The sequence below is a fragment of the Lepidochelys kempii genome, chromosome 5 (assembly GCF_965140265.1).
Source record: "Lepidochelys kempii isolate rLepKem1 chromosome 5, rLepKem1.hap2, whole genome shotgun sequence".
Taxonomy (NCBI): domain Eukaryota; kingdom Metazoa; phylum Chordata; order Testudines; family Cheloniidae; genus Lepidochelys; species Lepidochelys kempii.
The window spans coordinates 120606299-120622429 of NC_133260.1; the positions used below are offsets into that span (position 1 = coordinate 120606299).

Here is a 16131-nt window from a genome sequence, read left to right on the forward strand (position 1 = left end):
TAGCAATGCTCAGAAGGCAGAATATTTCTTCCTGTCTTTTTTTACACAGAATAAAAAAGATGTATTTAAAGTAACATGTACATAAAAAAGGAGCTTATCAGCAGGCATATTGATTGCTGTGACCCTCTGGCCAATGGGCTGTGAGACACCAAGAACAACTCAAGTTTAGGAATCCACTGAAAAACATGACTGAAATTCCCTTTTTTTTTTTTTTGGTAGTATTTACAGAGCTAAACATGTGGAAATAGCCCCTTATCTCACTGTCTGTGAGTATGATCATGATGACTCCCAAGTCTTCTCTTTGGGAACAAGTATGGCAGCAGGGACTTCCTGTGTGAGCTGGGGAAACTTAACCTCCTTCAGTAAATTACTTTTCCTGTGTAGGGAGTAGCAAGCAGAAAGAAAACTTTATTTTCTTGAAAGAGAATGTTATATTTATTAAAACTCTGCATGTGATTGAATGTGCCTTGGTATTTGCTTTTTATGCAGCTGGGTTCTTTATGTGAATGGGAAAGAGAGGATCACGGATTGTCCCTCTGTGAACGACGGCAACTGGCATCACATTGCAGTCACCTGGACATGCATGAATGGAGCCTGGAATGTGTATATTGATGGGAAGTTGTCTGATGGAGGCAGAGGTCTATCTGTAGGATCAAAAATCCCTGGTATATCTTGTTAACATTTGTTTGGCTCTGTTTTCTCTTTTCTCTTGTTATTGTAGGGCTTGCAAGGTTTGGAAGGTTTTGTTTATTTCTGTGTTCAACATTTATGTAGAACTGAATTATTTCATCCTTCGTCAGGCTGGGTAGTACCTTAGTTCATGAGTAGTCTCTCACTCAAACAATGGGAATATCATGGAGTAAGGTCTCATAGAAGCTGCTTAAGGATGGCAGAATCCTGCCCATAGAAGAAATGCATTGACTAAATTGACTAGAGAATATTTTAGTAAGAATTGATCTCACAGCTGGATGCCTGTGTTAAACTCAGGAGCGATTTTGGTTTGGAAGCATGTACTTAGAGGGTTTTTTTCTCATAATTTTCAGGCCTATTTTTGGAGTTTAGTTTCAGGAACACCTCTTCCTCACAGTATATGACATGTTTTTACATCCACTAGAATATGAATGACAGAACTGTTTTATGTCCACTTCTTTCATTGTTTCCTTTGATATGAGGAAGAAATTAAGATTCGTTTATTGTTAGAACTTGACACTTTCCCCCTGAAATCAGTGGCAAAACCCCCCATGATTGCAACGGGAGGATGATCAAGCCCTTAACTACCTGCTTGAAAATGAAGGACACTTAACAGGTTGCATGACATACAGTATTTGGAGTGTTTTCCATTCAGAGCAACTGTTGCATTGTAGTGTTAAAAGAAGACATGCAATATGTTATTTCATGGGAGAGCCGAAGAGCAGTGGAAGGTCCATGCTTTCCAGAGACGAGTACTGGTCATTTAAAATCTTTAATGAATATACCATTTTAGAACAGTCTTTTCAGAAACATAGCATGGTTTCTGTTTTTAATGGTGAAGTTCCTGCAGGGTTCTGTGCTCCCTCCCTCCATTCCCAACCACACTGTGGCTCTCTCCAAAACCTGGGCACAAGGCAGGAAGGCATCTGGCACCTCTGGCCTCATGTGGTGCCAGGCACAAACTGGTCTCCAATGTTACTGCTAATATTAGATGAGATAAAACAGAATTTACTTGTGTGGGGTGTTACAGTGTTTACCATCAAGTCTTCCAAGTGGTTCCGTTGTTTGGAATCAAATGCTCCTTTTTTCTACATGGTATTTTAACTCTTTGTATAAGTTTTGAAACATTGATAAGGGATAATTTAAAGCAACAGTTAACCAACTGTTACTGTGAAATATGCTATGCCAATTAATAATTCATAATTACATTATTAGTTATGTTGTAATATGATTCACAATAAAACCTAGTTTAAGGGTAACTCTAAAAAGAAAAGGCCTTTCTTAAACAACCACTTAAAAGTATCCCCAGTTTCCAGTCAAGGTTAGCTTAACCTTTAAAGATCACTGCTACTAGGTAACCAATTTTTGTGGGTACTTTGGGTATTTGACAGTTTTTGCTCTAAGGTATTTACCATCATCAACAACTGTACAGAGCAGTAACATCTTCATTTTACTTTGTGTTTAGGTGGTGGTGCACTAATACTTGGACAAGAGCAAGACCAGAGAGGAGAAGGATTCAATCCAGCAGAATCTTTTGTGGGCTCTCTTAGCCAGCTCAACATCTGGGACCATGTCCTATCCCCACAGGAGGTGAATATTTACTTAATAGTTTTCATTCATTTGCTCAGTTTCCAAACTTAAACTAGTTTTAATGCATTTTTGCCAAATGGGCATGATCCAACTCCCACTGAAGTTAATGGGAATCTCATTGGGCCCTGTGTTGAGGTGATACTTTTATAGCTGTATGTCAATGTATATGGAGTAAGATTAAAACTGAAGCTTTTGGCCATTCCTCAATAACCAACTCGATGCAGGAGAGCAAAAGGGAAGGAGAAAACATACACAAAATATATTGTGACCATAGTAGAGCCCTCTCTACCAGAGAAGGGAGGAAACTCCATGAAATCTACTAGAGAATTTGCTCGGCAGGTCTCATTTACGTGGGAAGCGCTAAGGGCTTGATCCTGCTTCTACTGAAGTCATTGACAAAACACCAGTTAACTTCAGTGGCAGATGATCCAAGTCAAAGAACTACAGTGCTAGGTGCATGGAAACCCCCAGGTAAGTAGATAGAATGGAAGCTGTGAATGCTCAGTACCTCTGACAACCAGGCCACTTTTATTTAGCTACCAAAAATATGGATTTAGGTGCCTGATTTTAGGCCCCGAGGTTCAGAAATGTAGATCTTGCTGTTGGAAAGTAAAGTCGAAGGATCAGTGCTCAACATGAGCTGGGACTCACAAGAACAGATTTCTGGCTGTTTTTCCCCTCAGAAGAAAACAAGTACCTGCTCTTCATCTGATAGTACTTTTTTTAATTTTCTCCATTTTGTTTTTTAAAAAACAATAATACATTTTAAAGGTTCAAGAGATAAGAAAAGAAATCTTTCAATCCAGCATCTGACTGACCCTGTTCTGACAGAGTGTTCATGTCTGCTTTACCTTATGCCTTTCTTCTGTTGTCCTTTATTCAACATTACCCATAAGTTCTGCCACAGATTTTCTGCACTTTGTGTGTTGCTGAGAGTTGTATTCTCATCTTGAATCACAGGGATTTTGGTGCATCACGATAATGTGGATGTGAGTTTGAAGAAGTGCTCATTTCCTGTGCTTGAAGTCTTCACTGCTGTGCCATTCAAGTGGGATTTCCAAAAGCACTCTCAGCCCTGGCCTAACTCCAGTCCCATTGCTAAGAATGCAGAACACCCTCCCCCCACTAACTTCAACAGGAGCAGAGTTAATCCAATGAAAAGTGCTTTTGAAAATCCTATCCTTCAATTATGGTATGTCCCATAATCCATGGTCTTAATGCTAAAAAACAGATGTGAGACCACAACAGGAAAACTAGCCAAGTAAATTTCCCATAAACTTTTTACCTCTCTTGTTATTAGAGCTTGAAATAGTAAATCATCTTCTTTGTCTGTGTTTATTTCAAAGTTATTTTATACGCTAGAGCTTTAGCCCACTGAGATTATTGGTAAGCCTTTTCTTCCTACAAGCCTCCATGAAACGGAACGGAATAATGATGTACAGAATACGTTGCCAATTGAATAAAAGAGAGACTAAATAAATTCTTTAAGACTTCTTTAGATGTACTATTAGCTGTCCATTGACATGTTCATCATCTTCAGGTCAAACCCAGTGCTCTTTCATTTTTGCTGTAGTCTGGGTTGGGGTTTTTTTTTGGTTTGATTTGTTTTGGTTTGTGAGTGAGCTTAACACTCAATAAAAGATGCTGACTTGACAGCAGTGGAAAATGAAGTTCTCTGTACGTCAGTCGGGGGAAGGTCCCTTCCCTTTCCCCATCCAATATCCTCTTACCTTGTGTCTGCACTAGGGAGATCTCCCCCACAATTCCAAATGGTTTAAAACAGTTGGGTGCCTTAGCCTGGACCATTTTTCAGCAGCCCGGGCTGCAGGAAGGAGTTTTTTTTGAAGATGCTTCAGTAAAAATAGGTCAGGCTGCTGGTGCCTGGTCCATGTACCAGCTCCATCCAGTTGTACAATCTTTTATACTTCCGTGTAGATCAGGCCAAACAGGGTGGGAGGAGGTGAGAGTAGTTTGGTTGCAATAATCATTAAATACCTGCCCTCCTCACTGAGGCTGACAACAAGATGCTACCTGTGACATGTGTTTGTGATATGGATACTTATCCATCAGAAACAGGACAGAGACCAGCCACCCATTTCATGCAGGCCACTGCTTTTTTTTTTTTTCCATCCCGCATGAAATATTCCACAGCTTCCGCACAGATTTGCATATCTGTTCTCCTAACCAGGCCAATCCCCTTCCAGGCAAATTGCTGTGTGCGATGAGAGAGGGGGTTAAACCACACCAACGCTTTCCTCCTTGGGCTGCTCTTCCTTATTCTTCGCAATTTTTAATCCAACTTTGCATGTGGCCATAGAAAACATTCCTTTTTGCACCGGGGAATTACTAGAGTCGCTCTTCAGCACAGCCATGGAATGCACTAGTTCAGATATCAACATGTTTTTTTAATTAAATAACCATTTTCCTTCAGAGGGGTACTTCTGCCCTTCCTATTAGAGGGATGGAAGCCCTTAATCTTCTTTTACTGCACATTTGTCTTCTGTAGGGCATTTATCACTTTAAGCAGTTGCTTGGCTGAGAGCAATGCTTCTGTCTTAGGCCAGCTAGGGAGAGCTGTAATATACTCAATAGGACCTTTGCAGTGAGGTTATGGCATTACAGTTTATATAAGAGCTTTTGGACTCTATTCCAGGAGCTCTTTTACTTTCTTTTCCTGCAAAATTGGGGAAGGCTGATTCCAAGACCTTCCTTTCCACTTTCTTCACTCAACTGTCTAATCATCCCAGGTTTTATGTATTTTTTAAAAAAGCCCATAAATACCCTCACTTTTCAAGAGAGTTAAAAATCTTTCTGTGTGTCCAACAGAACCTTAGCCTCTCCTGCAAGATGATGCAGTCAGCGCACTAGGACCATGCTTGGGGTCATTGCTCAATGTCTAATGTGACATCCCGCGGTCACAAACCTATCTACATTTTTTTCTACTGAACATTTAAGCTCAGGGACTGCATACTGTGCAACCTCGGCTTTTGCCCCAGATCACTTCTGCTTGGTGACTAACGCCCTGTATTTAGAATTTTATTGAAAGGAAAGGACACAGAAAATAAATCAGTCCCCTGTCCAACATTTACCAGGCATGGACAGGTCACAGCAGCAAATTTTAACTTTTTTGAGTGTCCATGTCTCTTGAGGAAAACCCCCATTAAACCAACATATATCCTTCTCCCACACAGTACAAGGATGCAGGGCTCAGGTACTGACACAGGGCTTTACTCAGGGCTGTATATTTCTACTTGAACTGCGAGGAGAAAATAAATGTCTAGTATTAGTGCGTTATTAACGTAAATCCATCAATGAAGAGAACAAAACTTGCATGAAGAGTTTTTGAGACAATCAGACAATCCACTCCATTTGAGACAAATGAGACAATCCACTCCATTTCACTGTGCACAGGAAAGCATTGTGATTTCCCCCTTGTATCACCCAGTTGCGATGTCTTGCCATCTCCTGCAGAAAGGCAATTTGCTCAGGTTTGCAATGCACCACTGCAGTTATGGCAACTCTACCACGGTGAGGCGTAAAGGTCTTCTACATTCCATTGCTGTTGCATAACAAATCTTCCCATCAAAAGCAGTCCACTACTCGTTTTTTTATGCTTTTTGGCTTGACACTGTGAACCGCACGCTCCCATTGCTGAGTGATGGTGGGAATACTGAAGTGCACCATCTGTGCATTCTTTCTATATATCTCCATCCCATATTTCCTGATGGTCATAACTATAGTATATGGCTCAAAATACTGTCATGGCTACATCTTCCTCAGGAAAACGATGACTGATTCTCATTAATGAGGTTTAATCTATTGGATATACATTCTGGATATACAATGAGTTATTGTCTCATTGTGTGATTGAGTTATGGTACATGACTTTGCTGCCCTCAGGTACAAATGCTTGGAACTGGAAAATCTGACATTTCAAAATTAGTTTTCATTCTAGATCAGAAAGAAATACTGCAGTTTCCCATCATTTTGATTCAGAACTATCAAAATGTTAAGTGTTAATACTTGTCAGAACATAATATATTGTAAAATATTAAATGTAGTGAACATAATGTAATATAAAATATAATAATACATATAATAAGATCAGTATGTTAATAGAATCTGAAAGTCTAAATAAAAGGTTTCAAAGGGAGAAAATCTAAATGTTTTTAATCTTGTCAAAATTAAATGAGAAAGTCAAAATGATTTGACTTTTTCCCATTGAAAATTTTGTAAAAATCGACATGGTCCCACAAAAGATTGCAATTTTGACTAAACTGCATTTTTGTATGGAAAAACTATTCCATCAAACAAGTTTCATCCAGTTCAGGCTATCTAGCCATCCATTAATCTAACAACATAGCAGTTCTTTTATCCTATCCTCATGCATCCCAATTTCACATTCAGTGCTCACTTATAATAGGGCCCAATCCTGCTTCTAGTTAATTCCCGTTAACTGTGGTGTGTCCAAAATCTGGCCTATCATGTTTTGCAAAGTCACATAACAGCCTGGTTTATTTAAGGAATTCAGAAAACTTAATTCCTGGTTTCCAGGATACATCTTTTTTTAAAGCTTCATGTTGTGTTTACTGTCCTTAAAATTAGGTATCAAGAAATAAAACTATTTCAGAACTATTGCTCTTCTAAATTCATATTTCATTATTTCTAGTGGTAAAAGTTTCCCTTTACAAATACTTGAGAATCTGCTCAGATTCTTTCCCCTCACCTGTTTTTAATCTGTGGGGTAAATACACTGTTCTGCCAAATAGGCATACATAGAGGGTTTTAAATTAGCATGTTTCCTACATCACCTGTAGGACAATACTCTTCTGTCAGATCCACCCAGTAGTAAATTGCTTCAGTGTTCCACCATTGCACTGATGACAATAAGTGATCCAGACAAATAAGAAGAGCAGAATACCTATGAGCTTGCTCAAAAAGCCCACTAAAGTCATGGTAAGACTCTCACTGACTCAATGGGCTTTGAATCAGATTCTAGGTTCAGTACTGCAGATGTGAGAGGAAAATTTTGTTTGTGATCTTTTCTTACAAAGATGTCTGTTAGTTAGCAAACTCTATCTAACCATGTGTTTTGAACCTTAGGTAAAATCCCTAGCTACTTCCTGTCCAGAAGAATTGCGAAAAGGAAATGTATTGGCCTGGCCAGATTTCCTGCCTGGGGTTATTGGAAGAGTGAAGATAGATTACAGGAGCATATTTTGTGCCGGTTAGAACTTTATCTCCTAGAAGTGTTTTTGTTCCGAGTAATAACACAGTAAGACTTTTTATAAGGTTAAATGTGGTATAATGTGACCCCTGTCCTACTAGCCTTGAATACGCTATTTTGATAATTTAATGGTTGGTACATTCAGTCTTCATTCCTAAAATTCCAGTGTTTTGTAACAAAAGTTCATTGGAATCTCAAACAGAGATTTATGGCTTCCTGTATTGAGATGTTGAAAGAGTGATGATTGATGATATTGGATCAAATGGAGGATTTTTCTACTCATTCATGCTCACAATAGTTTGAATATATTGTGGTATCTTTTTGTTTCCTCCTTTTGCTTGGAAATATATTTTAGTTCATATATGTTGATATAGGGAAGCTCTTTGAATCTGGAAATAATATATACATCTTATAGTATAACACTTTCCAGTAATATCATTCCCAGATAAACATGCACAGCATCACGGATATTTAAAAACAAATACATTTGTTTTGATTCAGGGCTAAGTCTGTTGTGTGTGCGTTTTGTCCTCAGATTGCCAGTCCTTAGAAGGATCCATACCTCATCTGCGGACCTCATCAACCAATTTAAAGCCAGGGTCAAAAGTGAGCCTTTCCTGTGATCCAGGCTTCCAAATAGTGGGGAACTCTGTCCAGCACTGTCTAAATTTGGGACAATGGACTCGACCTCTTCCCCGCTGTGAAAGTGAGTAGACTGTGTTAGCGTAGCAGCCTGCATTTGCAGGCTGCTGTATCAGTCACAAGCCACGCTTAGGAAATCTTGGTTTCTTTGTTTGGATGCAATTAAAACAAGGACTCCTGAGAACGTAACACAGACCTGATGATTTATCCAGCGCCTCACAGCCTCCCAAGTCTTGCCCCTTAGATCATAAGCAAATCTGGAGAAAAGCTTAAAAAATCGACTGTATCTGACTTTTCTTTCAGCAATGGTGAGATTGAGGCAGCCAGGTAGCAAAATTCTCCTCCAGCTCCTTCTGATTTCATACTATTTAGGGAGGTGGTGTGGTGCAGTAGATAGGGCATTGGACTGGTACTCAGCAGCGTGGGTTTGATTCCCAGCCCTGTCACTGACTTACTGTGTGACCTCGATTTTCCCCATCTGTAAGATGGGGATAATTATACTTCCTTTCTTTGTAAAATACTTTGAGATCTATGGATGAAAAGCACAATATAGCCCTGATCCAAAACCTATAGGAGTCCATAAGGAGCTTTCTACTGACTTCAGTGAGCTTTGAATCAGGGTCTATGAGTGCTGGGTTATTACTATTAGCTTGATCCATTGGGAGTCTTTCCTTCCATACTGCTGTCAAGGGTTTGTGTCTTCTTCCCCTGACATTTATCCGTTGGTATTGTCATTCATGAAATTGACAGTAGTTCTGTCTAACTGGTAGTTATATGGCCTCCATTACCATGATATCAAGCATCTCGCAATCTGTGGTGTTTTTATCCTCACGATATCCCTGTGAGGTAGGGAAGTGCTGTTATGCCCATTTTACAGGTGGGGAACTGAACCATAGAGAGACTTATGTGCCAGATTTTTAAAGGTATTTATAGGCACTTAGCTCCCATTGCACTCTGGTCCTACGTGTCTTGTCCGAGGTCACACAGTCTGTGGCAGAGCAGGGAATTGAATTCAGGTAAAAAAAAAACCATCCCCATACCTGAAACTGATTAGCAGCCTTGTTGGCAGCCTGAGGCATAGAGCCTGAGATTCCCGCTCACTTTGAGACATGTCCCTTGTGCACCTGAGTTGAGACACATTGACTAGGGATGTGTGGAGAAACTTGCCTTTTTGCTGGTGGTGCTGAACCTTTTCTGTGGACAAACAGAGGGCGTCAGTCTCTAGGGCTGTCAGGCCTTCACCTTTATGAACAGTCTATTCACATACACATGTTTTCAGCTGCAGAGACAGTGTATTAATCCTCAGAGGCTCTTTCACTGCAGTCTTCACTGTGCATTTCCATTCAGAGCCCATCATTAGAAAATCCTAGCTGTAAAAGCTAAACTTTAAGGGCCAAAATCATCCCTGATAAAGCTTCTTTGACTTCAGTGGAGCTACACCAGGCATGTAGTTGGCTCTGAGATTTCTTCAGGAGTTCAATCTCGCGCTAACTGCACTGGTGCCAGGAGGTGATTCACGGAATGTGTCTGATCGGCTAACGTGTTTTTACTCTCCTTGTCTCTGGTGTGTAGGAATCAGCTGTGGAGTCCCTCCACCTTTAGAAAATGGATTTTATTCTGCTGAGGACTTCTTTGCGGGTAGCACGGTTAGCTACCAGTGCAATAATGGCTATTATTTGTTGGGGGATTCAAGGATGTTCTGCACTGACAATGGAAGCTGGAATGGCATCTCGCCGTCTTGCCTTGGTGAGATATGTCACTTACGTGGCTGTATTATTGATGTTACAGGCTAAATCCTGCTCCTCTTCCTCTCCCAAAACTCCCATTGACTCCAGTGGGAGAGTGACATTGGTAAGACTTGCAAGATAGGGCCCAATGTGATTTGCATTTGAATTGTGTTTATTTTATTTTAACTTTTGTAGCGCTCATCTCACACTCTAGGCTCATTAAGTCATCAGAAAACATGAAGCCGAAGATCTTCCAATCCAACATAATCTCCCTTTATACATGACCTCCATTGCATAGCACAGCCTCCAACAGTCTCCGTTACAACCTCAAAGCTGATCTCACCCCATCTGTTGTTCTACCTTCTCACTATTCTCTCCCTCACAGAAAAAGCTTGTAAAAACAGGTCCATTTTATAACAGGTCTTAAGTTCACCATATCTGGGCCCTGCCAAACCTTGCATGGTTTCTGGAGGACTCGGAACCCAAGCCATAGGATGTTAGAAGCCAAGACCTTGCACTATATGCCAGGAGCCTGAGTCTCCACTGCCTAGCACATTGTGTAGTCATTTACACGGGTGAAAAGTGAGTGTGCATTGGGTGGGAAACACAACGTGCCTGATTCCTCATGGCCCTGCACTTTATGCAGTTATTTACACCAGTCTAAAGTGGATGTAAAATGTGACAAGATCAGAATAGTAATGATTTACATGCCCCTTGCTATAGCGTAAATGACTGCACAAAGTGCAGAGCGTTGGAGGGTCAGTCCCTACCATTCTGATTTGATAGCATTTTATATCACTTTGAGCTCTCTTGAAACAGGTGTAAGCTGGTTAAAGTGCGTGCAAGGCAGTGGGGAATTAGACTCCCCATATGTTTTATCTCTTAACATTTTTCGTCGCCATGCACCAATGTGAAAAACCTTTTCCCTTTAGAATTATTGTTTGTATTGGATTGTTTGGTTATATGGTTGAGAATAAGTACACACTCCTAAGGAGTAGACACTACTTGCCTAAGGAGTAGACTACGTTTGTTTGTTTGTTTGCCCAGTCACTCCAGTATTTCTGCATTGTTTGCAGAGACTGGGATAAATGCTTTGCTGACAATAACCACAGCAGTGTGTTTGCATTATGGAGCCCGTACAACATCGTTCTGTTGAGTAGTTCTTAATGAAGAATTTTCCTGCCCCAAAAGGATCTGGTTATATAAGAAATAATCCCTGATGCTGGGATTTTTCAATGAGATAGTTTTGAACCGTTCCCTACAATAGGTAACTCGTATACATACCGAGCTTGCTTCTCCACAGTAGAAAGCCAGTGATTAGAATATGAAATGAAACAAACGGGGCAGGGACGGTCTCTTTTGTTGAATTGTCAGTAGAGCACCTAGCATAAGGGGGCCTAGATCTTTGGTAGAGGTTCTTAGGCACTAGCGTCATTCACATAATTAATAATAGTAATTATAGATTTCTACCTCATTTTAACCTTTCCAATATCAGACAACTCCAAACATCTTAGCAGGCTTCTAATGTAGTAACAGTCTGCTCAGCACAGAAAGGGCTGTTTCTGTGTTTTCTGATCAAAGTGCTTACCTTGTGAGCTAAGCAGTCATGTCCCCCATTTTACAGATGAGAAAGCTGAGACATAAAGAGGATCTGAGTAGAGTTTAGAGTGAAAGAGTCCTCACTCCTATCCTTTTGCCCAAACCACTAGGGTACACCCCTCTCTCAGTATGAACTAAAACACCTATTCATTTGCCTTCCTGGAAACAAAATAACTGGCATAATAGGACATTTCCTGGGCTCAATGAGAATATTCCCTGAATGTGGAGTAACAGACTGTTTCCAGTTTCCCCTAATGTTGGCAATCTTTTATTTTACACTAAATTAACTGTTCGTATAGATATTCCATTTTATTATTCTGTTTTTATTTCCACTGTTACAATGCATCAGAGAAGTGATTCAGTTAATGGTGGGTTTTTAAGGATACCTTTTAAAATGATTCTGCCAGACATTTCGAGTGATGTAAATTGAAAACAATGTTCTTTACAAACACTGCCCTCAGGACATGTATTTTTGCAGATGTCGATGAATGTGCTGTTGGATCAGATTGCGATGAGCATGCTTCTTGCCTTAATACAAATGGGTCCTATGTATGTACTTGTATCCCTCCTCATACAGGCGATGGCAAAAAATGTGCAGGTAATGAGATCAAATTTTCAGCTACCATACAGGGATGGCAAAGGAGGCCTACTCTCGCTTCGTAGATTAAGTGCCTCTTTGTGGTAAAGGGATAGCGGGTAAAAAGAAAACCAACAACAAACTTCTTTCTTGTAACCTGAGCACATTTACTTTAGAAATCACGAGACAGTAAATTTGGATCCCCCACATTGCCATTTTTGTAGCATCACTCTTCAAAGTAGACCTGCGCTTTCAAATGCACAAAGAAATATGTAAAATGTAAGTGCCTAAATATGGATCGGGATGCCTAACATTAGGCACTGAAGTTTGAAAATTTTGACCAAACTAACTTGCTATGGTCAAATGCCAGCACAGTGGAAGATTTGGAAATAGATATGTCACCTGACTCGCAGTCCAGTGCCCTATATGCCTGGACCACACTGTATCCCGTGGAGGGAAAACATGAGGTTGGAGCTGGTTAATGATACTAGTTCAGTCCCAGTGCGAGAAGGGTCAACTGCACTGAAATTAATTCAGTTGCACAAGCTTATAGTGGACCCAGCTTACATGAGAAACAGAGAAAAGCTGAGGAGATTCTTAAAAATACATACAGATATTTTTCCCCATTCTTTTTTTGTCTGATTTTCACAAAATGCCTAGACAAATGTCACTCAGCTTGTTTGTAAGCACTCACATTTAGTGATGTCACACTGCCTGTTGTTAGTACGCTCTGTTGATGGTATGCCTGCTTTCACAGAACCAGTAAAATGCAAGAATCCAGGAAATCCAGAACATGGTCATTCTTATGGTGACAATTACAGTGTTGGTAGTGAAGTTACTTTCTCCTGTGAAGAGGGTTTCCAGTTGATAGGAGCAACTAGAGTCACATGTTTGCAGTCTGGAGGATGGAGCCACCTTATACCATACTGTGAAGGTATTGTCTTGGAGCGCTACTGTGTGTTTACTGAAAGGAAATTCAACAGTTGATGTTAAAGCACAGTGGAGGAAAAGAAGGAATCGAAATGGCTTTCTATGTAGAGATGGATGGAGCACCAGAAAAACCACTTCACATCAGGCATATCTATGGGGCACAGTCCCAATTATTTACCTCCAGTTAATCAAACTTTTGGTTAACTGAAGGTGGGTGGTGTCCCCAGAAGCAATATGTCTATTTCTGCTTAACTACGACAACAATACGCTTATACAGCAAAGGTCCATAGCGTTGAACATTCATGGCCACATTGTATGGTTTTATTTCAGGCATCTGAAAGCTCCACAGGGTTATTACTGATCCAGTGCAACCAGGAAGACTGTGTGCGGAAGACTGTGTGGCTGACACTAATCTGTGGCTGGCCGGTGTCCCCACCTGATCTCAAGTCTGATCTAGGGCTTGATGTGTAGAGACTTTATCTCCACAGCGGGCTATATGTCCAACAAGTGCCAACTGGCAGTGACTGATGATGACTTCAGTCCTCTCGAGGCCCGTTCTCAATGATACATCCCTATTACTGATAAAATAAAACCATCTTATGCACAGTAGTTGCCACTGGCAGTGCATATGAAATGCCTCCAGCCTCCGGATGTCTTGTTTAAGCCATATCCATGTTTCAGATCCATATAAGAGGATCGGAAGCATGGAGGTTTGATAAATCCATACTTTATATGTAATTTCACCTTCTTTTGGCTCCAAACACTATGCAGGTCCTTTATGGCTGAGGTTTCTGAACTGATTCTTCTTAGCATGTCCATCAATCAATGACAATGTTACTGCCTCAATAGATGAAATCATCCACTACTTACACAGTTTGTCTGGCAGCACAGATGTCTTGTCTCACAACTTTTGTGCTGATACTCTGAATTTTTGTTTTTACCCAATAAATCCTTAGTCCAAGGGCAGCTGCCATGAGCTGGAAGCTCCCTCGTGCATCTTTAAGGTCATTTGCATCCTGGTCGAAGAGGGCGAGATCATCTGCATAGTCCAAGTCTGTAAAAGAAGTTGAACCGGCAATTACACTGGTATTTGCAGAGACATGTTCAAGGAGCCAATGTGCTGTGCGGCAGAATAGGCCTAGGGCGAGGACACAGCCCTGCTTCATCCCAGATCTAGAATAAGACCTGTTAGATCTATGGGTCTCCCATCACATCCATGCCCCATAGTCATTATGTAGGTCTTAAATTAACTTCATGTGGATGTCAGGAATGCCACTAGGGCCTTCCACCGGGTAGCTCTGTCAACAGGATCGAAGGCTGCCTTTAGGTCTACATATGCTGCTGTCAAAGGACAATTGAATTTGCAATGGATCTCAGATAAAAGATGAAGAGCAAGTATACCATTGTAGATCGTCCAGCAGTGAAACCTGATTGCTCGGGGCAGTGGCATTTCACAAGAAGAGGCTGGGGCTGGGACAAGTAGGACAAGTGTAAAAACTTTTCTGGGAACAGCAAGCAGAGTTATTGGCATGTAGTGATAGCACTCAGTGCCTTTCCCCAGTGGGATGACAATCCTTTTCATCTACTCTGCTGATATCTGCCCAGTAGTCAAAGCCCAGACAAAAGGTTGGTATAATGTTACACTTACGGGCTCTGTGGTGCACCTGAGGAGTTTGGGTGTTATGCCATCATAGTCCAGTAGCATGCCCACTTCCCAGTTTCTTTTTGGCAGAGTGGACCTCTTCCGTCATAGATACATCTACATTTTTACCTCAGTACATCTATATCTAGATCTAATGATTTATCATTGTTAAATTCCAGTCTTGTAGTTGTTTCTGGTTGGTTTAGCACTTCTTTGAAGTGTTGCACCCATCTATTTTCTTATTCCTCCTGTGTTTTCATCATAGTCCAGTAGCATGCCCACTTCCCAGTTTCTTTATGGCAGAGTGGACCTCTTCCGTCATAGATACATCTACATTTTTACCTCAGTACATCTATATCTAGATCTAATGATTTATCATTGTTAAATTCCAGTCTTGTAGTTGTTTCTGGTTGGTTTAGCACTTCTTTGAAGTGTTGCACCCATCTATTTTCTTATTCCTCCTGTGTTTTCATCATAGTCCAGTAGCATGCCCACTTCCCAGTTTCTTTATGGCAGAGTGGACCTCTTCCGTCATAGATACATCTACATTTTTACCTCAGTACATCTATATCTAGATCTAATGATTTATCATTGTTAAATTCCAGTCTTGTAGTTAGAAAAGGAGTACTTGTGGCACCTTAGAGACTAACCAATTTATTTGAGCATGAGCTTTCGTGAGCTACAGCTCACTTCATCTGATGAAGTGAGCTGTAGCTCACGAAAGCTCATGCTCAAATAAATTGGTTAGTCTCTAAGGTGCCACAAGTACTCCTTTTCTTTTTGCGAATACAGACTAACACGGCTGTTCCTCTGAAATGAGTCTTGTAGTTGTTTCTGGTTGGTTTAGCACTTCTTTGAAGTGTTGCACCCATCTATTTTCTTATTCCTCCTGTGTTTTCAACATTTCTCCTGGTTTCCCTTTCACTGGGACACTTCTCAATTTTGATCCATATCCTGTTAACTGTTTCAGGATCGTGTAGACTGTTCTTGCATCGTTTCTTTCCCCTGCTTCTTCAGCTTCACTAGCCTTACATTCTAGCCAACTTTGCTTCTCTTTTTTGCATCATTTCTTTACTACTTTGTCAAAGTTCCTGTAGGTGTGTTTTGTTTCTTCAGTCACATGTTGTAGTACTAGAGCCTTTTGTTTTCTTCTTTTGTCTATAATTTTCCATGTTTCTTCTGAGTATTCTTTCTGTCTTTGAGGACTTCTTCCTTGGTTGAGCATGTTTTACCATCAGACTTATTTAGCAGCATAAACTCTGCCCAAAGTCCAATTTTGGATCAAAGTTATTTCATAGCTTTGAATGCAGGTTGTAATTTATTAGATCTTATTCCCTCATTTGCCTCTTTTGCCAAGTTCTCAAACTAAGCTTCACAGTCCCCTTTTGCTCTCACCTGAAAAATAACTGGTAAACATTTACATACAGTGTTGTCATGGCACACTCTGGCCTCAGATTTCTTTGGCAAAATTTGAAATGTCTCATCAGATGTAGCATTTCAGTTTTGG

General features: G+C 40.5%; 1 protein-coding gene across 1 annotated transcript in view; it reads left to right on the forward strand.

Annotated features, from left to right (window-relative positions):
• SVEP1 (sushi, von Willebrand factor type A, EGF and pentraxin domain containing 1) overlaps window positions 1-16131 on the forward strand; it is a 170563-nt gene that overhangs the window by 99695 nt on the left and 54737 nt on the right. The window contains exons 27-33 of the mRNA XM_073345600.1: window positions 490-665; window positions 2156-2280; window positions 7384-7507; window positions 8043-8213; window positions 9722-9895; window positions 11954-12073; window positions 12810-12986. Of these exons, the coding sequence (XP_073201701.1) occupies window positions 490-665; window positions 2156-2280; window positions 7384-7507; window positions 8043-8213; window positions 9722-9895; window positions 11954-12073; window positions 12810-12986 (1067 nt within the window). The remainder of the gene's footprint in view (window positions 1-489; window positions 666-2155; window positions 2281-7383; window positions 7508-8042; window positions 8214-9721; window positions 9896-11953; window positions 12074-12809; window positions 12987-16131) is intronic.